This window comes from Rhincodon typus, chromosome 21, assembly GCF_021869965.1.
Source record: "Rhincodon typus isolate 14 chromosome 21, sRhiTyp1.1, whole genome shotgun sequence".
Classification (NCBI taxonomy): Eukaryota; Metazoa; Chordata; class Chondrichthyes; order Orectolobiformes; family Rhincodontidae; genus Rhincodon; species Rhincodon typus.
In genome coordinates this window covers 39,386,901-39,409,735 of record NC_063352.1, presented here as the reverse complement: position 1 = coordinate 39,409,735, position 22,835 = coordinate 39,386,901, and the positions used below count along the sequence as shown (strand labels likewise).

At 43.3% G+C, this 22,835-nt stretch overlaps 1 protein-coding gene across 1 annotated transcript in view; it reads right to left on the bottom strand.

The window, feature by feature from the left end:
- sdk1a (sidekick cell adhesion molecule 1a) overlaps nucleotides 1-22,835 on the bottom strand; it is a 720,929-nt gene that overhangs the window by 6,642 nt on the left and 691,452 nt on the right. Inside the window, exons 41-43 of the mRNA XM_048609738.1 lie at nucleotides 19,287-19,451; nucleotides 12,826-12,963; nucleotides 6,701-6,821 (exon numbers count right to left, since the gene is read on the bottom strand). Of these exons, the coding sequence (XP_048465695.1) occupies nucleotides 6,701-6,821; nucleotides 12,826-12,963; nucleotides 19,287-19,451 (424 nt within the window). The remainder of the gene's footprint in view (nucleotides 1-6,700; nucleotides 6,822-12,825; nucleotides 12,964-19,286; nucleotides 19,452-22,835) is intronic.

The following is a 22,835-nucleotide window of genomic DNA, read 5'->3' as shown; positions in this document are numbered from 1 at the left end:
CCCTCCAGTCAGAGGCACAGACAGATGTTTCTGCGGCCGACAGTGAGACATCGGAATGGTATGTTGCCTCCCTGGTGCCAGGATAAAGGATATCTTGGAGATGGTGCAGAATACTCCCAAAGGGGAAATGGACCAGCAGGAGGTCATCGTCCACATTGGAACTAACGACACAGGAAGAGGTAAGGACAAGATTCTTAGGACAGAATATAGGCAGTCAGGCAGGAATTTAAAATGGAGGTCCTCATGGGTAGTAATATCTGGATTACTCCCAGTGCCGCAAGCTACTGAGGGTAGGAACAGGAGGAGAGAGCAGGTGAATGCGTGAGTGAGGAGCTGGTGCAGGGGAGAAGGATTCACATTTTTCGATCAATGGAGTATCTTTTGGGGTAGAAACGACCTGTATAAGAAGGAAGGATTGCATCCGAATTGGAAAGGCAGTAACATACTGGTGAGGAGATTCACTCGGGAGGATTTAAGCTAGTTAGGAGGGGGATTAGCACCCAGGAAGATATTGAGAAAAGAGATCAGTCTGAGACTGGTACAATTTGGAAAAGGAAGAAGTCAAACAGTCAGGAATGAAGCAGAGAACGAGGTAGGACTGGCAAATTAAACTGCATTTATTTTAATGCAAGAAGCCTAAATGGAAAGACAGATGAACTCACGGCATGATTGGGAACATGGGACATCATAGCAATTACAGAGACGTGGCCACAGGGATAGACCGGACTGATAGTTTAATATTCCAGGGTACAGATACAACCAGAAGCATAGAATTTTTTTTTGGGGGGGGGGGGGGGGGGGGGGGGAGAGTGGCATTTTTGAATAGGGATAACATTACAGTTGTACTTAGGGAGAATATTCCTGACAATATGTCCAGGGAAGTTATTTGGATGGAACTGAGAAATTAAAAAAAGGGATGATCACCTTATTGGGATTGTACTTATAGGCCCCACAGTATTAGCGGGAAATTGAGAAACAAACTTGTAAGGAGATCTCAGTTATCTGTAAGAATAACAGGGTGGTGATGTTAGAAGATTTTACCTTTCCAAACATAGACTGGGACTGCCTTGGTGTTAAGGGCTTGGATGGAGAGGAATTTGTTAAGTGCGTACAAAAAAATTTTCTGATTCTGTATGTGGATGTACCTATTAGAGAAGGTGATAAACTTGACCTACTCTTAGGAAATAAGGCAGGGCAAGTGACTGAAGTGTCATTTGGAGAGCACTTTGGGGCCAGTGACCATAATTCTATTAGTTTTAAAATAGTGATGGAAAAGGATAGACCGGATCTAAAAGTTAAAAGTTCTAAATTGGAGGAAGAACACCTACGCTCGGTTCGCAATAAACAACTGCACCTCCCAGTCGCGAACCATTTCAACTCCCCCTCCCATTCCTCAGACGACATGTACATCCTGGGCCTCCTGCAGTGCCACAACGATGCCACCTGAAGGTTGCAGGAACAGCAACTCGTATTCCGCTTGGGAACCCTGCAGCCCAATGGTATCAATGTGGATTTCACAAGCTTCAAAATCTCCCCTCCCCCTACCGCATCCCAAAACCAGTCCAGCTTGTCCCCGCCTCCCTAACCTGTTCTTCCTCCCACCTATCCCCTCCTCCCACCTCAAGCCGCACCCCCATCTCCTACCTACTAACCTCATCCCGCCCCCTTGACCTGTCTGTCCTCCCTGGACTGACCTATCCCCTCCCTAACTCCCCACCTACACTCACCTTTACTGGCTCCATCCCTGCCTCTTCGACTTGTTTGTTTCCTCTCCACCTATCCTCTCCTCTATCCATCTTCTATCCGCCTCCCACTCTCTCCCTATTTATTTCAGAACACCCTTCCCCTCCCCCTTTTCTGATGAAGGGTCTAGGCCCGAAACGTCAGCCTTTCTGCTCCTATGATGCTGTTTGGCCTGCTGTGTTCATCCAGCCCTGCACCTTGTTGTCTCCAATTTTGACGGTATTAGGCAAGAACTTTCAAAGGTTGATTGGGGGTGGATGTTTGCAGGTAAAGGGACAACTAGAAAAAGGCAAGCCTTCAAAAATATGACAACGAGAGTCCAGAGACAGTATGTTCCTGTTAGGGTGAAGGGCAAGACTGGTAGGTGTAGGGAACATTGGATGACTAGAGAAATTGAGGTTTTGGTCAAGAAAAAGACAGAAGCATTAGTCAGGTATAGACAGCAGGGATTAAGTGAATCCCTGGAGGAGTATAAAGGCAAGTAGAAGTATACTTAATAGGAGGGATCAGGAGGGCAAAAAGGGATATAAGATAGCTTCGGCAAATAAAGTTAGGGAGAATCCAAAGGGATTCTATAAATACACAAAGGACAAAGGAGTAACTAGGGACAGAATAGAGCCCCTTAAAAGATCAGCAAGGCCGCGTGCATGTGGAACTGCAGGAGATGGGGGAGATACTAAACGAGTATTTTGCATCAGCGTTTACTGTAGAGAAGAACATAGAAGAGGTAGAACGTGGGGAAATAAATAGTGACATCTTGAAAAATGTCCACATAACAGAGGTGGTGGTGCTGGATGTCCTAAAATGCATGAAGTTGGATAAATCCCTGGTACCTGATCAGGTGTACTGTAGAACTCTGTGGGAAGCTAGAGAAGTGATTGCTGGGCCTGTTGCTTAGATATTTACATCATCGATAGCCACAGGTGAGGTGCTGGCAAATTGGAGGTTGGCTAACATGGTGCCACTATTTAAGAAAGGTGGCAAGGAAAAGCCAGGGAACTATAGAATGGTGATCCTAACATCGGTGGTGGGCAAGTTGTTGGAGGGAATCCTGAGGGACAGGATTTACATGTATTTGGAAAGGCAAGGATTGATTAGGGATAGTCAACATGGCTGTGTGCGTGCGAAATCATGTCTCACTAACTTGACTGAGTTTTTTGAAGAAGTAACTAAGAGGATTGATGAGGGCAGAGCAGTGGACGTGATCTATATGGACTTCAGTAAGGTGTTCAACAAGATTCCCCATGGTAGACTGGTTAACAAGGTTAGATCAAATGGAATACGGGGAGAACTAGCCACCTGGATACAGAACGGTCTCCAAGGTAGAAGACAGAAGGTGGTGGTGGAGGGTTGCTTCTCAGACTGGAGGCCTGTGACTAGTGTCGTGCCACAAGGATCAGTCCACTGGTTTTTGTCACAACATAAATGATTTGGATGTGAACATAGGAGGTATGGTGAGTAAGTTTGCAAATGACACCAAAATTGGAGGTGTAGTGGACAGCGAAGAAGGTTATTTCAGAGTATAGCAGGATCTTGATCCGATAGGCCAATGGGCTGAGGAGTAGCAGATGGAATTTAATTGAGATAAATGTGAGGTGCTGCATTTTTAAAAGGCAAATCAGGGCAGGGCTTATACACGTAATGGTAAGGTCCTGGGGAGTGTTGCTGAACAAAGAGACCTTGTATAGGAGTTGGGAGGTCATGTTGCGGCTGCACAGGACATTGGTTAGGCCAATTTTGGATTACTGCATTCAAATCTGGTCTCCTTGCTATCGGACGGATGTTGTGAAACTTGAAAATATTCAGAAAAAACTTAAAAGGATGATGCCAGGGTTGGAGGGTTTGAACTACAGGAAGCGGCTGTATAAGCTGGGGCTATTTTCCCTGGAGCCTTAGAGGCTGAGGGGTGACTTTTTAAAGATTCAAAAAATCATGAGGGGCATGGATGGGGTAAAGAGACAAGGTCTTTTCCCCAGAGTGGGGGAGTCCAAAAGTAGAGGGCAAAAGCTTAAAGGTGAGAAGGCTAAGATATAAAAGGGACCTAAGGGGCAACCTTTTCACATAGAGGGTGGTGCATGTACAGAATGAGCTACGAGACAAAGTGGTAGAGGCTGGTACAATTGCAACGTTTAAAAGGCATCTGGATGCATATATGAATAGGAAGGGTTTACATGCATATGGACCAAATGCTGGCAAATGGCACTAAATTAACTTAAGATATCTGGTCAGCATGGACGTGTTGGACCAAAGGGTTTGTTTCCGTGCTGTACATGTCTATGACTCCGTGAAAATTGAATATGACGACACTCAGAGCTTAGGTCTGGTCCTTTGGTTGTCGAATTACATAGCTCAGTCTATTGCTACTTGCTTATGTTGATTGGTGGACAAGTAGTCCTGTGCTGTAGCTTCTCCTCGTGCTGCTCCTGGCTTGTCTTTCTTCATTTTTCATTGAATTAGATGAATGGGGGATATGCTGAGCCACGAGGTTATGGATTGTGTCTGAGAACGATTTTGCTGCTGTTTATGACCCAACCAATTTGGTCAGTAATGGTGCTGCTGAGTCACTCTTGGTGATGGACACTGAAGTCCCCCACCCAGAGTACATTCTGCGCCCTTGCTGCCCTCAGTGCTTTTTCTAAGTGGTGTTCAACATGGAGGAGACTTGATTCATCAGCTGAAGGGTGGGGGTGGGGGGGGGGGGGGGGGCAAAAAAAAAAAATAGCAGGGGCCTTGTTTGACCTGGTGCCGTGAAGCTTCGTGGGGTCTGAGTCAATGGTGAGGACTACACAAGGGCACCTCCCTCCTGACTCCACTGTGTCACCACCTGCTGTTGGACAGGACATATGTGGGGACAGTGATGATGACGTCTAGGACATTGTATGATACAAATTTGAGAGTATGAGTACATTAGACAGTCGTCCAATTAATCTGTGAAATGGCTCTTCCGACATTGGCACTATCCTCAGACATCAGTTGTAAGGAGGGTCAAGTTTGCCACTGTCATTTTCAGTGCCTAGGCCATTTGTCCAGTTTAATTCCTTTGAGACATTTTAGCGGTTTGATACAATTTGGTGGCTTGCTTGGCCATTTCAGAGGGCAGTTAAAAGTCAACTACATTGATGTGAGTCACATAGACCAGAACAGGTAAAGAACATGATTGAACCAGATGCTTTTTTATAACAATCAATCATTTGACTTTTAATTACAAATTTTTTCTTTTCTTTCAATTCAAAATCCACCTTCTGCCATGGTGGGATTTGAACCTGGGTTGCCAAAACATCACCTGATTCTCTGGATTACTAGTCCAGTGACAAGATCACCACACCATCACTTCCCACCACTCTAACAAAATTCAAAAACAATGACATCATCTAGGGCAAAGCAGCCCATTTGCTTGACAGCCCATGAAGCACCTTAAACATTCAGACCCTCCATCACTGGCAATATGGCTATGCGGTGCACCATCTGTAAGATACACTGCAGCAACTTGCCAAGTCTTCTTTAACAGCATCTCTCAAATATATGACCTCAACCACCGAGTAGAACAATGGAAGCAAATGCATGGGAACATCAGCTTCAAGTTAAATAGCATCTTCACGTGGAAGTATATCACCATTTCTCACTAATGCTGGGTTGAAATCCTTGCACTTCCTTCCTAACAACACTACAGATGTACTGGCATCACAGGGACTGCAGCAAAAAAGTAACTCACTACAACTTGTCAATCAATTAACGTTGGGCAATAATGCTGGTTTTGCAAGTGACACCAACATCTGTAAACCATTTTTTAAAAAAATGATCAGGCAGCAACAGGAGGAAAGATAACTTCATGCTTCAGGTCAGTGACCTTTAGCCAGAACTGCTGCCTGACCTGATCAGTATTTCTAACATCTATTGTTTTTCTTTCGTGTTTGCAGTTTCTTCACTATTTTGATTTGTTTAAAAGGTGTTTCAATGCTTTGGGCAGTTTTTACCTGAAGTCAAATTAAATGTTAGGACATTGAGTCCGAATGAAAATTCATTGACCTGAAACAACTGGGTGGAATTTAATGGAGTCACTGGGAGTGGGAATCATGGGAGGCTATGACATACAATCAGGCAAGAGCCAAAATCTTGGCTTCTTGATGGCAGATTGAGTTTAAGAGATTAATGTGGTGTAATTTTGAGACTTATGGTGTCCAGTGGCTGGATCTTCTTTCCCTACGTTTGCATGCCGTGATGACTCATTAAATCACAACTTTGCATCTTCATCACGTTAACAGTAAACCAGAAACTCTTACTATCTGATATTTGACTGGCTAAACTTGACGTTCTGATCCTAAGTAAGTGATTGCGTTTGTTGAACATTGAGGAAAATGGCGACAGGAACAGGGTAATGAGGGGGGTGAGTGAATAAGCAGGGAGTCCAAAAAGGTGATTGGAGTGAGTGAGGGGTTGGATCTCAAGAAATGAGAATTAGAATTATGATCGCATGAATGATGGTGGTAAAAGATTGGCGAAAGGATGGATAGAAACCTTCCAAGTCTGCACCTCTGGCTCCCCCAGCTGACTGGCTCCCTCCCAGGCTTGTAGTGCAGACTCTTTCATAATTTATATAGAGCTCCACTTGTTGATGGCTTTGGCCACTTCCAGGCGGCCCAGTCTAGTCACATGATCTATCACGTGCTGTGTGGCCATCACTTACTCTTTAAAATTAACATGAAATTCTGCCCGTGCCAGCTGCCAACACACAACCAGAAATGGTGCACATTTCCCCTATCACTGTTGTGACCTTTGCCTCATGGATTCAATTCCTTCCTACATAGGTGTGGCAAGCCCTCCTCTGAGTATTTCTAACATATTCTGTTCTTATTCGGAGACTCCTGTCCTGTATCTTCTGAAGTATGAAACCGTAGAAACTGCAATAAAAATGTTAAACACAAACAAAACTCAGCTGTAATCTGGTGACAGTACTTACTTGCTGCCATTCTTCTTACAGAAATTACTCTTGACAGTTAAGTGTCTGCTGTTCAGTTCCAGTGCAGTAAATCCTCCATTATCTAAGGTCAGAGTTTCTTCCACATTTGTACTATTTTTACCTAAAGCACAAAAGAGCCACAGTAAATAAAGAAAGAACTTTCTGTTGCTAAATAACACAGAAAACTTGATATATGGTCCATATATAATTAATGGAAAGAAAATCTAGCCCTACTTCCGGTTGCAGTATAAGTTTAAACTTATGGTTTTGTCCAAGTACATATACTGTTGGAAATAAAACAGGGTTCAAGCAAAAATGAAGAGTTGAACAACAAGCTTGAGTGCTTTTAGTTGAAGGGATAAAGGAAGGGACATTGATCTGAAGATTTGTGAAATAACAACTTATTATGGGGAATGTTGATAGTGAATCAAATGAAATGTTATTGTATGACAAGGTCATTTTATAGATTGTGCAATATATTTTCGACAGTTAAAAGGAGCTGTTTATACATTAACCACATTCAAAGCCACAAAATCCAATTGTTCTAATTAACCACAATTTGAGGTCAATCAGAGTTTATTTGCTACAGAGATAGTAGGAATTGCTGATGCCGGAGAATCTGAGCTAACAAGGTGTAGAGCTGGATGAACGCAGCAGGCCAAGCAGCATCAGAAGAGCAGGAAAGCTGACGTTTCGGGCCCAGACCCTTCTTCAGAAATGGGGGAGGGGAAGGGGATTCTGAAATAAATAGGGAGAGAGGGGGAGGCGGACAGAAGATGGATAAAGGAGAAGATAGGTGGAGAGGAGACAGACAGGTCAAAGAGGTGGGGTTGGAGCCAGTAAAGGTGAGTGTAGATGGGGAGTTAGGGAGGGGATAGAGCAGTCCAGGGAGGATGGACAGGACAAGGAGGCGGGATGAGGCTCGTAGGTAGGAGATGGGGGTCGGGCTTGAGGTGGGAGGAAGGACAGGTTAGGGAGGCAGGGACGAGCTGGGCTGCTTTTGGGATGCAGTCGGGGGAGGGGAAATCTTGAAACTTGTGAAGTCACCTTTACTGGCTCCAACCCCGCCTCTTTGACCTGTCTGTCTCCTCTCCACCTATCCTCTCCTTTATCCATCTTCTGTCCGCGTCCGCCTCCCCCTCTCTCCCTATTTATTTCAGAATCCCCTTCCCCTCCCCCATTTCTGAAGAAGGGTCTGGGCCCGAAACGTCAGCTTTCCTGCTCCTCTGATGCTGCTTGGCCTGCTGTGTTCATCCAGCTCTACACCTTGTTAGCTCAGATTCTCCGGCATCAGCAATTCCTACTATCTCTGTAGCAAATAAACTCTGATTGACCTCAAATTGTGGTTAATTAGAACAATTGGATTTTGTGGCTTTGAATGTGGTTAATGTATAAACAGCTCCTTTTAACTGTCGAAAATATATTGCACAATCTATAAAATGACCTTGTCATACAATAACATTTCATTTGATTCACTATCAACAATTCCCGTAATAAGTTTTTATTTGTTGTTATTGATACCATTGGGCTGCAGGATTCCCAAGCTAAATACGAGATGCTGTTCCTGCAACCTTCGGGTGGCATGGTTGTGGCACTGCAGGAGGCCCAGGATGGACACGTCGTCCAAGGAGTGGGAGGGGGAGTTGAATTGGTTCGCGACTGGGAGGTGCAGTCGTTTGTCGCGAACTGAGCATAGGTGTTCCGCAAAGCTGTCCCCAAGCCTCCGCTTGGTTTCCCCGATACAGAGGAGGCCACATTGGGGACAGCGGATACAATATACCACATTAGCAGATGTGCAGGTGAACATCTATTTGATGTGAACGTCTTCTTGGGGCCTGGGATGGGGGTGAGGGGGGAGGTGTAGGGGGAGGTGTAGGGGCAGGTGTAGCACTTCCTGCGGTTGCAGGGAAAAGTGCTGGGGGTGGTGGGGAGCATGGAGTGGACAAGGAAGTCACGGAGAGAGTGGTCCCTCCGGAAGGCAGATAAGGGTAGGGAGGGAAAAATGTCTTTGGTAGTGGGGTCAGATTGCAGGTGGCGGAAGTGCCGGAGGATGATGCGTTGGATTTGGAGGTTTGTGGGGTGGTACGTGAGGACGAGGGGGATTCTGTTTTGGTTGTTATTGCGGGGAGGGGGTGTGAGGGATGAGTTGCGGGAAATGCGAGAGACACGGTCGAAGGCGTTTTCGACCACTGTGGAGGGGAAGTTGCGGTCCTTGAAAAACGAGGACTCCCTTGTCTGCTCCATGCTCCCCACTAGCCCCACCAGCCCCACCACACCTGGCACTTTTCCCTGCAACCACAGGAAGTGCTACACCTGCCCCTACACCACCCCCTCACCCCCATCCCAGGCTCCAAGAAGACCTTCCACATCAAAAAGATGTTCACCTGCACATCTGCTAATGTGGTATACTGTATCCGCTGTTCCCGATGTGGCCTCCTCTACATCGGGAAAACCAAGCGGAGGCTTGGAGACCACTTTGTGGAACATCTACGCTCAGTTCGCGACAAACAACTGCACCTCCCAGACATGAACCATTTCAACTCCCCATCCCACTCCTTGGACGACATGTCCATCCTGGGCCTCCTGCAGTGACACAACGACACCACCCGAAGGTTGCAGGAACAGCATCTCATATTTATCTTGCGAACCCTGCAGCCCAATGGTATCAATATGGACTTCACAAGCTTCAAAATTTCCCCTCCTCCGAATGCATCCCAAAACCAGCCCAGCTTGTGCCCGTCTCCCTAACCTGTCCTTCCTCCCACCTATGCACTCCTCCCACCTCAAGCCCCACCCCCATCTCCTACCCACTAACCTCATCCCGCCTCCTTGACCTGTCCGTCCTCCCTGGACCGACCTATCCCCTCCCTAACTCCCCATCTACACTCACTTTTACTGGCTCCAACCCCGCCTCCTTGACCTGTCTGTCTCCTCTCCACCTATCTTCTCCTTTATCCATCTTCCATCCGCCTCCCCCACTCTCCCTATTTATTTCAGAGCCCCCTTCCCCTCCCCCATTTCTGAAGAAGAATTTAGGCCCGAAACATCAGCTTTCCTACTCCTCTGATGCTGCTTGGCCTGCTGTGTTCATCCAGCTCTGCACCTTGTTATCACAGAGTTTATTTGCTGTTTGCTTGACAATGGCATACTTGTAAACTTCCAGTACCCGCTCAGGGGAAAAAAAACCTCATCATAACTGTCTTACTTCTCTTTATTTTATTTTCACAACTGAAGCAGATTATCTTAGCTTTGTATATCACAGAATTGTTAAGGTGGAGGAGGAGACCATTTGGCCCATTGTGCCTGCATCTGTTCCATTATCTAGTTCCAACCTCCTGTCTTTTCTCCCGATCCCTCGCACCATTTCTATCCAAATAATCTAACACACTTATGTATATGATGTACATGGAATAAAAATATTGACAAATTGGAAATCTAGTAAACAAATTATTTACATCTGAAACCATTACGAAGCAAAAATTAAAAACCTGGTCGGGGATACAAGTAGATTTTGGACAGAAATTCAGGGATGTAGGTGAAGGCAAAGTCAAGTAGGAGACGTTTGAAAGAGGAAAGAGACATTACAAAGCTTGTTAGGGGGCAAGGGCGTAACAAGTCAATAATACTGGACTGGAGGGAGGAGGCCATACAATAAGTGCAAAATGTTGAATCTGGGATGAGCTGGTGAAAATTAGACAAATAGGAGAAAGATTATGGAGGGATTTGAAAGCAATGATATAGATTTTGAGTATGATATTCTTGGAGTCTGGAAGCCGTGAAGCCATGAGAGGAGTGGTTCAAATAAAGGAGTTAGCAAGAACAAGATACGACAAGTAGAAATCTGGTTGAGTTGCAGTTTATATAAGGAACAGCTTGGAATGGAGGTAAAGCAGGGAAGAAATCAAGCTTGGATTTACTTTTTGGGTTTCAGCTTGAATCTGGATAGGATAGATACAGATCTCACTGTTATAGAAGAAGCTGACAATTTTGATGATGAATTGGGATACAAAATTTCAAACTCAGAGTTCAGCCTCAGTAAATATTTTCTGTCGGAGGTGAACATAATGTCTTTGGTCCTGTTCCGCTGCAACATTACAGGAGTGACAAACAGCATCACAGACCGTGGCAGAGAAGTAAAGCTGGGTGTTGATGTTGTAATCACAGAATTACAGGATGTTACAGCACAGGAAGAGCCCATTCAGCCTGTCACATATGTGCTGGTGTCTTTGAGAGCGAGTCACCTGGTGCCAGTCTGCCACCATTTCCCCATAGGCCTGCAATTATTTTTCAATTCAGATAATACAATTCTCCTTTGAGAACTACGGGTAAATCTGTCTCAACCAGACTCCTGGCAGTCCTTCCCATCTCCTGACCACTGCATGAAAAAATGTTTTCTCTTCAAGGCACTTTCTTTTTTGTTAATCACCCAAAGTCAATGTCCCTGGTTTTCTTTCTGCCAAAGGAAAGTTTCTCCCCAGCTTCTCACTCTAGACCCCTCATGATTTTGAAAACCTCTTTCAAGTTTTCCCTCAATCTTCTATTCATTGAATCTTACAGTACAGAAGGAGGCTATTCAACCCATTGTGTCTGTCCCGGCTCCAAAAAAGCTATCCAGCTAGTCCCATTCTCCAGCTCTATTTTCATGGCCTCTAAATTCATCACTTCCCAATACATATCCAGCTCTCTTTTGAAACCCTATATGGAATCTGCCTCCAACACTCTCCCAGGCAGTGTATTCCAAATCCTAATAACTCTCCAAGTAAAAAAGTTTCTCCTCATCTCATTCCTAGGTGTCTTGCGGACAATCTTGAAATTGTGACGCCTAGATACTGACATACCAAGTAGCAGAGACATAATATCCTTCTTTACTCTGTCAAAATTGTTCAGAATTTTGAACACGTCAATAACGTCATCTCTTAATCTTCTCTGCTCCAAAGTGAATAAGCTTAATTTCTCTAATCTTTCCTTGTATCTAAAATTCCTCATTCCTGGTATCATTTTCTATTAAAAAAACAGAAATCTCAGAGCAGTCACAGCTTTTTAGATCTATCCATAATTAAAATCCCTCATTACTGGAAACATTCGCATAAAGAATTCCTACATCCTTTTTGAAGTTTTTAGATTTTTCTTGAAGGATGGTGACCAAAATTGGACACAATGCTCCAGTTGAGGCTAGACTAGTATTTATTAAAGATTCACCATAACTTCATTGCTTTTGTACTCCATATCCCAATTTATAAAACCCTGAATCCTGTATGTCTTATTAATATCTTTCTCAACCTGCCTTGATACCTTCAACGATTTTTGCCTATACCAAAGAATCCTCTGCCCTGCATCCCCTTTACATTTATACCTTTTCTTTTGTATTCCCTCTCCCTGTTCCTTCTACTAAAATGTATTGATTCATGCTTCTCTACATTAAATCTAATCCATCATGTGCCCGTTCATTCCACATGTCTTTCTATGTCCTCCTGAATTTTATTACTTTCCTCTTTGTAGTTCACAATAATTGCAAGTTTTGTCTCATCCCTGGAAAAGGGGGAGGTGCTGGAGGACTGGAAAATGGCAAGAGTGCAAGGGTGTCTACAGTAATAGAAGGAGTTATTGTACTTTCAGATAATGCGAGAAATATCAAGGAGCTAAGGATGGAGTCTTAACTCTGCACACTGGAAAGGAGATATATTAATTCTATTAGCACAGGAGTGTAAGGGCAAAGCAACAGTGGAGGACAGAGTGATCAACTGCTGACATCCCTGAGAAGTCACACACCGTTGTTTGTATCAATCACATCTATGACTTTTATGTAAAGTGCCCTTGATGCAGTGAATGGGATGGAAACAAAACTCAATGGATTTAAACGGGTGATTGCAGAGTTGGGTTACAATGTTACTTTTGAGAACTTTAAAAGAAGTAGAGATTAGGAAATGATGTTGACATATCAAGTTGAGGGTGATTAATGTCTACCAAACTATGATATTGTAAACAGATACTGAGATTGTCAAGTTATGCATTACCTTTGCATTCACTTGAATAACAAAGAGTTATGAGACACTTCTGAATTTGTAAATTTTAAAGCAACATTGATTATTCAAAGTTTCCATTCTACATGCCGGAGAATATCTTACCAGTATTGTTCTTGTACTTTTTCCTCTGTCCATGTAGGATCAGCCCAAACACCATGAGCAGAATGAGAATAAAACTGCAGAGAGCCATCACTACCAGGAACCACCACTCTTCATAAAATGGAAGTTTTCCCAGCTGAGCTGTAGGAAAACACACAGCAAAAGTTTAGACATAAGCAACTGCTATCTAACGTGAAAGATCTCTACTATTTAATTTCCTTCACACTCAACTTCTTTACAGTAAACAGTTGGACGGACTGCCTACAACGTGTACATGTTAAACAACTGCAAATTCCCAACATGGCTTAGATACTGCAGGCATTGAAGCTTGTATACTGCCCCAACTTGAGTGAAGGAACAGGAGTAGGCTACTTAGACCAAGTGTATTCTGCCAGTTAATGAAACTTCACATTTGTCCATATGAAATCTAATTACCACGGCTTTATTTAATCTAATAATATTTGTAATTTTATGCTTCTGTCCATTATTGCTTACCAGTTGCCCATCTTCATGTTTTAGGCAAATTTGGATACATGGCTCTCTACCAAATCATCTAAGTTTATTAATAATGAATACACAAATATTGTACTTTCTTGGCACTTCATACAGTTCCCTTTGAGACACCACTAACTGTATCTTGCTAAAGATCTGCCCCTTATTCCTAACCACTGTCTCCTAAAATTAACAATATTTTCTAACCAGGTCAGTTGTTCACCTTCAAATTCATAAACTTTAACTGTAGCAAACATTTAGATAAGAAACACTTTATTGAATGCCTTCTGGATACCCATATAAATAACATCCCTCTTCGCTATTTTAGTCACCTCTTCAAAGAATTCGATTGGGTTCATAAGTCGACCTACACTTTACAAGCGCAGGAGAAAGCAAGAACCGCAGATGCTGGAGTCAGTGTCAATACAGTGTGGAACTGGAGGAACACAGCAGGTCAGGCAGCATCAGAGGAGCAGGAAAGTCGACATTGTGGGTTTATACCCTTCATCATGAAGATGGGCAGGTTCTTACAGCTCCACACTGTATTGACTTTACAAATGCATACTGGCTCTTTCTTGTCAGTTAAAAATTGTAAAGGCATTTAGTTGCTTGTTCCTTAATTATATGCTTGCAATTTCCTGATATCAGATGTGAGGTCAATTGGTCTATTAGTTTCCCTTTCTAATTTTCTTAAACGGTGGAAAGGTATGTGAAGGGAACATTCCTGAGTCGAGAAATAGTTAGGGTACTGCAGTACTCTGTCACAATTTCTTTAAGACAATGGGATGGAAGCTTTCTGGGCCTGGGGGTTTGCTGTCTTTTAATGGCATTTTTTCTCAATTCATTTTTGTTATTTTTATTACACCTATCCCTGCCTCACCATTAGCTGCCCTTGCAATGTAGAATGTGACATCCTTTTCATCTAGTACTACATTCAAATTATTCAATATGATCACTGTACGGTAATTTTCATTTAAAATATCATAACCAGCTCTTGCAGGGCCACGTTGCTTTATCACCCTTTTTTCTAATGTAATTTTTAGTGTTAGTTTTAATATTCCTTGCAAATTTCTTATCACATTTCATTTTTGTAGATTTTACTGTTTATTTTGTCAGCTTCCATTCTTCGTTGTGGCTCAGGCAAATTGGCAGCATCTTTTTTTCTGCATCTTTGCGTGCTTTTCCTTTTAATCTTTGATTGCCCTGTACCTTTTCTTATTATCTATGGCTGTCTTTTGATTGGCAAGTAGAATGCTTAATCCTTAGGAATATAAACTGGTCCTGGATCATATTAAATTATTTTCTGGACACTTTCCATTGGTCTCCTGTTGATTTACCCGTACAAATTCATCCTCTTTACTGAAAACAGACTTTGCCTCATTCTATTAGAGTCATATTTACCTAAATCTAAAATCTGAGCAACTGTTTTGCATTTCTATCTCAAAACACAAAGTTGAACTTAACCAACCTGTTCATATGTGTTATTACACAACTCTGGAGGGATGGGACTTGAACCTGGACCTCATGGCTCACAGGTAGGGACACTACCACTGCACCTCAAAGGCCTCTCAAGATGAACTTTTATGATTGTTTTTAGATAAACCATCATGTACTATTAGACTGTTAACCAAATCAGGCTCATTACTTGTAATGAAATCTAATATGCCCTGCCCCCTTTTGGTTCTACAAGTAAAGCTCAGCAACTATTTTCAGAAAAAAAGTTCCAAATCCCAGTTATTAACAAACATAATGATGCCACAAAGTGCCACTATTGAAAACAAGGACACTGTTGGTGAGCTTGAAAGTCTCTGTGTCCTTTTATATTGTTTAACAAATTTCAGGCTCCCGAGAGGTTTTAGTTTCCAATTTCAGTTTCAGTATCAGTCCTCCTTTGAAACCAAACGGTTCCAGTGTAGAGCTGGATGAACACAGTAGGCCAAGCAGCATCAGAGGAGCAGGAAAGCCGACGCTTCGGGCCTAGGCAGTTCCTTCTATCTCTGAACAGCATCTGCAGTTCCTTCTTTCTCTGATCAGACTCTCCAGCATCTGCAGTTCCTTCTATCTCTGCTTTCCTGCTCCTCTGATGCTGCTTGGCCTGCTGTGTTCATCCGGCTCTACGCCTCGTTATCTCAGATTCTCCAGCATCTGCAGTTCCTTCTATCTCGGTTCCATTTCCTTTCTCATTCTCCCTTTTCGGTTAGGCCATGTCTCAAAAAACACAAGCTCTGAGTTCAATATATTGCTGCAAGAATCTATTCTGAACAAATTCAAGAAATTCAAACCCATTGTTATTGCCTGCTCCTGCCCCACAGAATTCATCTCTTCCTACCTTGACTCGATGTTTTCTCCCCTTCTCCAGTCCCTTCCCATTTACATCCGTGATTCTTCTGATGCTTTATGTCAGTTTCAGAATTTCCAGTTCATGGGCTCCAGCCATCTCCCCTTCACCATGAACATGACATCCCTTTATATGGCCATCCCCTGTCAGCATGGTCTCAGGGCTGTCCGCTTCTACCTGGAAAAAAGGCTTGAACTGTCCCGATCCACCATCACCCTTATCGGCCTGGTTGAGCTCGTCCTCATTCTGGACAACTTCTCCTTTAACTCCTCTCACTTTCTTCTGGTCAAAGGGAGAGCCACGTGCCCATCTCTTTGTGGGGTACACAGAAGATTCCTTATTCCAGTCCTACTTGGGCCCTATCCATAACTCTTTTTCCAATACACCAATGACATCATTGGCGCTGCTTCCCTCTCTCGTCCAGAATTGGAAATGTTTATCAACTTTGCTTCCAACTTCCACCCCGCTCTCACCTTCCCCTGGTCTGTATCTGATTCCTCCTTTCCCTTCCTTGACAGCTGTTTCCATTTCTGGGGGTAACCTGGCCACCATTATTCACTACAAGCCCACCGATTCCCACAGTTGCCTGACTATATGTCCTCATACTCTGCTTCCAGGAATGATTCCATTCTATTCTCCCAGTTTCTCCATCTCTGCTGTACCTGTTCCGATAATGCCAATTTTGACAAGGGGGCCTTTGAAATGTCTACCTTCTTCCTCAACTGAAGATTCCCCATTACTGTGGTCGACAGGGTCCTCAGCCGTGTCTGACCCATCTCCTGTACTTTGGCCCTCACCTCTTCTCTTCCCTCCCACAACAGCAATAGGGGCCCCTGGTCTTCACTTACCATCCCACCAACATCCACATCCAAAGGATCATTAGCTGCCATTTCCGCCACCAGACATATTTCCTTCCACTCCCTTGTCAGCCTTCCACAGGGACTGTTCCCTCTCGACATCCTGGTCCACTCCTCTCCATTCCCAGTGCCTACCCACAGCCCCATGGCACCTATCCCTATGGGCATGGTGGCTCAGTGGTTAGCACTGCTGCTTCACATCGCCAGGGACCTGGGTTCGATTCCACCCTCGGGTGACTGTCTGTGTGGAGTTTTCATGTTCTCCCCGTGTCTGTGCAGGCTTACTCCGGGTGCTCCGGTTTCCTCCCACAGTTCAAAGATGTGCAGGCTAGGTTGATTGGCCACACTAAATTGCCCGTAGTGTTCAGGGATGTGTAGATTAGATGTGTTAGCCATGGGGAATGCAGGGTTACAGGGAAAGGGTTGGAGGATGGGTCTGGGTGGGATGCCTTTTGGAGGGTCAGCGTGGAGTTGTTAGGCCGAAGGGCCTGTTAACACACGGTAGGGATTCTATGAATCTATGAACCACAGAAGGTGTATCACCTGTTCCTTTATTTCTTCCCCTTTACCTGCACTTCACTCAATCTAGTCTACTGTATTTGCTGCTCATAACATGGTCTCCTCTACATTGGCGAAACAAAGTGCAGACCACTTTGCAGAACACTGACGTTTTGTTTGCAAAAATGACTCTGAGCTTCTTGTTGCCTGCCACTTCAACACACCACCATGTTCCCTGGCCAACATCTTTGTCTCAGGTTTGTGCAATGCTCCAGCAAAGCTCAGCGCAAACTGGAAGAGCACTATCTCATTTTCTGCTTCGGGACTCTGTCACCTTCGGGACTTAAAATTGAATTCAATTACTTTAGGGCCTGAGCATCTTCTCCCATGTCCTTACCCCTACCCCTCTTGTCATCACATGCACTGCTACCACACATAACCCATTGTCAGACACTAATGGTCCCCATTAGCAGCTATTCATTCTCCTAGGCTGACCATTACCCATTCTTTCATCTGCCCAAATGTTTCTCTCTCTCTCTGGGCTCCATCTCCACCTATCGTTTAACCCTACCACCATCCCACCACAACTCCCTCCCCCACCCCATCTTCAGCATGTATACCAACCTCTTCTTGGCCACAGTCAGTTCTGAAGAAGGGTCACTGGACCTGAAACATGCCTCTCCACAGATGCTGCCAGACCAGCTTGAGTTTTTCTAGCAATTTCTGTTTGTGTTTCTGATTTCCAGCATCTGTAGTCCTTTTTTGTCAGAAAATTCATAAACTGACTTGAGCTACTCTGCTGATTCCAACTTATATGAAAATTAAAATCCCCCACTGGAAGCACTCTGTCTTTGTTACAGGGTTGTTTATTCTCTGCATCTGTATATTCTGCCACTTCATTGGGGCTATATACACAACTCCAATCTACCACATCGCCATCAAATGCATACCTTTCATTGCATACTCTCTTATCATTGAAATAATTACATCTTTAAATACTAAGCCTTCTTCCACCATATTTATTAGATTCCATTATCTTTCTGGAAATCTCATGATTTGGTATGTTCAGTTACCAGTCCTGACTGTATTGAGGCTATGTCTCTGTAATAGCTGCCATATCACACACTTTAGGTTTTCTTGTCAGCCTTATAATCTATGCATTTTTATGAAGATCACTTGTTTGGGCCATCCATCTTATGTTGTCCTCCTGCTATAATGCCATTTTTCCCCACATATTTCTTATTTCTCTTTTAGTTTTCCTTTCTATGTAGTACCCTACTTGAAGACCAGTTTTAGTGCCTTGCTCCAGATACACTCCAGAAATGATCCTTCCTATGTTGCTGGCCCCAACATAGATCACATGACTGGATTCTTTTGCCAGATCTCTCCAATATCCCTCACCCTGATAGGCAACAAACAATAAAGTATTCTTGATCCTGCTTATAAATGCATGCTATCTGCCTTTCTAATTATTGAATTCATTGCAACTATCACATTACAGTTCCTTTCTTTACCCAGGTTCCTGCTTTGAGGTGCCTTGGCTAGAATTCTATATATCCTTCTGAATATCTATATTCCTATCCACTGGTAGCAAGTGCATTGTACCTACTGGATAGCACTAGTTTCTGCTCTACATGCTTCTCTATCTGGCCTGGTTGCTCTTATATGTACAATACCTACCAGATCAACCACATTCTTATTGAGTATCTTTTCACAAGGTGTGATTGAGATCTCAAGCAAACTAGCCATGTGCTGCTTCCTCTCCACATTTACTTCATCCACATGGTGGTGATTTAACCGGAGGACCACCATTACCTCAGGAGAGGGGAGAGCGGTTGAGAAGGAGAGTCCTTCATAGTAACCTCAGCCAGTGTGGGGATTGAACCCATGCTGTTGGCATCACACTGCTTCGCAAACTAACCATCCAGCCAACTGATCTAAACCAACCCCAACCAAGACATATACACAGGCACTCATGCACATTGTTAATATTCATAACATCATTTAAGAAGTAAAATATAGGATGGGAAAACCTATAAATCAAATCAATGATGAATAGATCCTATTTTATCATCCTGACACTGAAGCTCTACACCATTAATATCTGTTACTGTGATGAAGAAGAGACAGCTTGCTAATAATCAAGATTCTGACGATGCTCTGTAGCTTGTAAATAGGAAGTTAGAAACAGCATCCAGGAGAATTCACTCTCCATCAACTCATTCCTCCACCATCAGAAAATGATTAGACTAAGCAGCAAGCAGCAAATAATTAATTACCTGATGTTATAGTGGATGGTGTACTTGGTTCGCCATATCCAAATTGATTGACTGCGATAATGCGAAATTCATAGCTCACTCTTTGTTTTAGCAGATCCCGACTAACCACATAGGATGTTGCATCACCAGGAATATCCTTCACAAATGTATCCCACAATCCTTCATCTAAAAAGGCAAATGAATCATGTCAAAGCAACCAAACATTAAAAACATGATATCACGGAACACAAAAATCTTCAAGGGCTTTAGTTCAGTTTGGTAGCATTAATAATTATTTTTAACACATCTTATTCCCAATTTTAGTCTCATTTTGTGCAGTTTGACAAAGTCATTAATAGCTGAGTGGGTGCCTGGTCTCTGACAGTCCTTTCATTGCTAGAGTCTGGGTGGGGGCTGTTTCTTCCTTGACCAGGTGCGGACACCTGCCAGTGGTATGGTCACCGGATTCTGCTCCGAAGTGTGACTTGACAAGAGTACCCACCAAGGTGACAGTCTGAAGTACTGGAAGGTGCAGGGGAAAGCCTTGTTGGTGCCTCCTCTGAGGTTTCGCCGGCTTCCTCCTCAGATGTGGAGGTAGAGATGGCAGTCTCTGTTTCTGGCTTCTTAGCAGGTGCCAATCAATGTTCCTTCTCAGATACGTGGATGCACAGCCACTTGGAGTCTGTACAAGTCGATCTATGTGTGGTTGCACTGACTTCCAGTTCCAGAAGTCACTGCTGCGCATGAACCCCAGAGGTCTGCGGAGAATTAGAGGGAATGTAGGTGCCACTAGTGGCGGCATAAGAAATTAGAGGGAATTAGTTGTTGACGATGGATAAAATGTTGCACAGATTGATAATGAGTTAGCATTAACGGTAATGAGCAAACAGCACAGCACAATGAAGTATACTAGGTGTTATGGACCAGACCAGACCACCTCAAATTATATTAAGAAGGTAGCCTAGACCCTAACTTTTTCACATTTTAATGGTAAATGTAAGGTGCTATGTTCCAGAAGCAATTTGATTGGTACACTGGGTAACAGCCTATGTTTTCTCTAAATTTGTTTTCTTCTGTTTGAACCTCTGACAGCAATGTGTGGATCGATTTCCAAAACCAGAAATCAATGCTGGGATCAGCGTTGGCATGTATGGACCCTTGGAGCAGCTGAGTCGAATGTAGTTTGAGGCCCATTCCCACAAGAACAGCCGTGCTATTTGCAGATCAATTCCAGAATTTTCATCTCGAGTTGAGTAAGTAAGCACCCTGATTCCCGCCAACCCTCAATGCATGTTCTCACGTCCTATGTCTGCCACCCTTACACCCTCAACCCCACCAATATTTCCTGCAATGAGCTATTATATTAGATGTATGTAGAATGGAAGGAGATAAAAGAGCACTTAGTAGTGATGTATTAACTGGAATGGTAGTGAGGTATCCCCAGTGTGGGAGTGTAAAGAGCAGAGGGCAGAAAAGGTTAGTGGTTTGGGAGAATAAGGTGGGTGAGAAATGTTATGTCAAAATAGTGTATGCAAAAGTGAAAGATTTTGTCTGTTAGCTTTACAACAGTAGGGCTAGAGTGAGTGATGGCCCTCTGAGGGCGAGGTAGCAGAGACAAGATGGTGCCACTTAACGTTGCAGAGCACAGAAGATCATTGACCTTCTTTCTCCATTGCTGGATGCCCCTCTTCATCCAGGGCACTGCATTGAACTATGTTGCAAGCTGTGTTCGTGCCTGCTGGGTCTGATTGTGTGGCCTCCTTTTGCAGTCAGCTTGAAAAGGACAACCCTCCTCTCCACCACCATCATTCACAATTCCCAAATTCCTCTTTACTGTAGCTTTCTGCAGTCCTTCTCCATTTAAATAATATTCAGCTCCTCTATCCTTCCTGCCAATGTGCAGAGCCTCATATTTTCCCACATTGTATTCCAACTGCCAAGATTGTATCTCTTCACTTAAACTGTCTGCATCCCTCTGCAGACTCCTTGTGTCACCCCAGTACTTCTCTTCCCATGTATTTCTGTATCACTTCAAAACTTGCTGGTAGTGGTACTAGGGACAGACAATAAATTATACCCAGGTCGCACAAGTGAATTTAAAATTAAGTACATTAACTTTCCTCACCCAAGTCAATAACACAGACTGTAAATAACTGTCACTCCATTACTGATCCCTGTAGCTAAGAGTTGCCATCCTTAAAATGCTCCCCTTATCTGAACTCTGTCTTTTATCAGTTAACTAATCCTCTTTCCTTGCTACTCCACTACCTCTAACACCATGGGCTCTTGACTGAGTGTCAAGTATCTTACTCAACAAAACACAAATTTAAAATGGGAAAATCTTGTCCACAGTCTTGGATTAAAAGTTTCCATAATATGTTGCAGAATCATTGGGAAGATTAAAACCATAGTCATCAGTTCCTGACACAAACTCATTATGCTTACCATCAATTTCATCCTACCTCCTAAGATAGGACTACATTTGTCATTGATTTGTGTCTTTTTGCACCATCTGTTCATCTTTTAAATGATGCCACTAATAAAAGATTTGTGCATGGGCGCTTGCTTGTGTGATTGGTGAGAACACATGTCTCTGTGTATGTGTACATTATTACATTTATTTTGGATGTTATAAGTGTGCTGAGTCGAAGTTTTTGTATACTATTCAACTCCAGTCTGACCTCCCAACCTTATAGCCTCTGAATATTACTCACCTCTGCTCTACCTCTGCAATTTTTGTTTGAAACCCTCATCTGCATCTTACTCGCCTCCTGACGTGACTATTCCAATATTTAAATAATTAGCTTTCCATCCTCCTTTCTCCATTAACTTAAGTTTATCCAAAACAATTGCTGCCCACATTCTATCCTGCATCAGGTCCTAAGTGTCCACTACTCAATTCTTCACTGACCTACATTAGCTTCCAGTCCCTCAATGTCTTGAACTTAAAATTCCCATCTCTGAATCACACCCCCCCATATCTTTGCAATGTCATTTATCTCAACAATTTCTGAACTATCTCCCCGATTCTGCCTCTCACATCTTCACCTCTCCAGTGGTAACTGTTTCTTTAGCTATCCAAAGTTTATGATCATCAATTCCCTCCCTAAAACTATCTGCCACAACACCTCCGTCTCCTCCTTTAGCACTGACCTCCTCACCAAGGTTTTAATTCTCTTTCTTAACATCTACTTTGGGTTGGTATCCATTTTCCTGAATATGCTTCTGTGAAATATTTTAGGACACCTTTCATAGATGTGCCATATAAATGTTTTATTGACATATAGGACAAATATATTAAAGGAGATCTACTTTGACAAAGGTTTATCTTCTTGAATGTCCTACCTCTTAGGAAGAACAAAAGCAGAGAGTATGCATTCAACCTCTACCTGAAAGTTGTACCCTCAGGGTAGGGAACAGTGCTATGTATCATTATTCATGTTTAACAGGAAAATTTGAAAAAAAGAAAGCAACATCTTTAAAGGAATTCTCTAACTGGGATGGTGTCCTGTAACATATTTAAATTGTTAAGGAAATCAGTTTGAAGGTTACTAAAATGGAGGTGAGTCT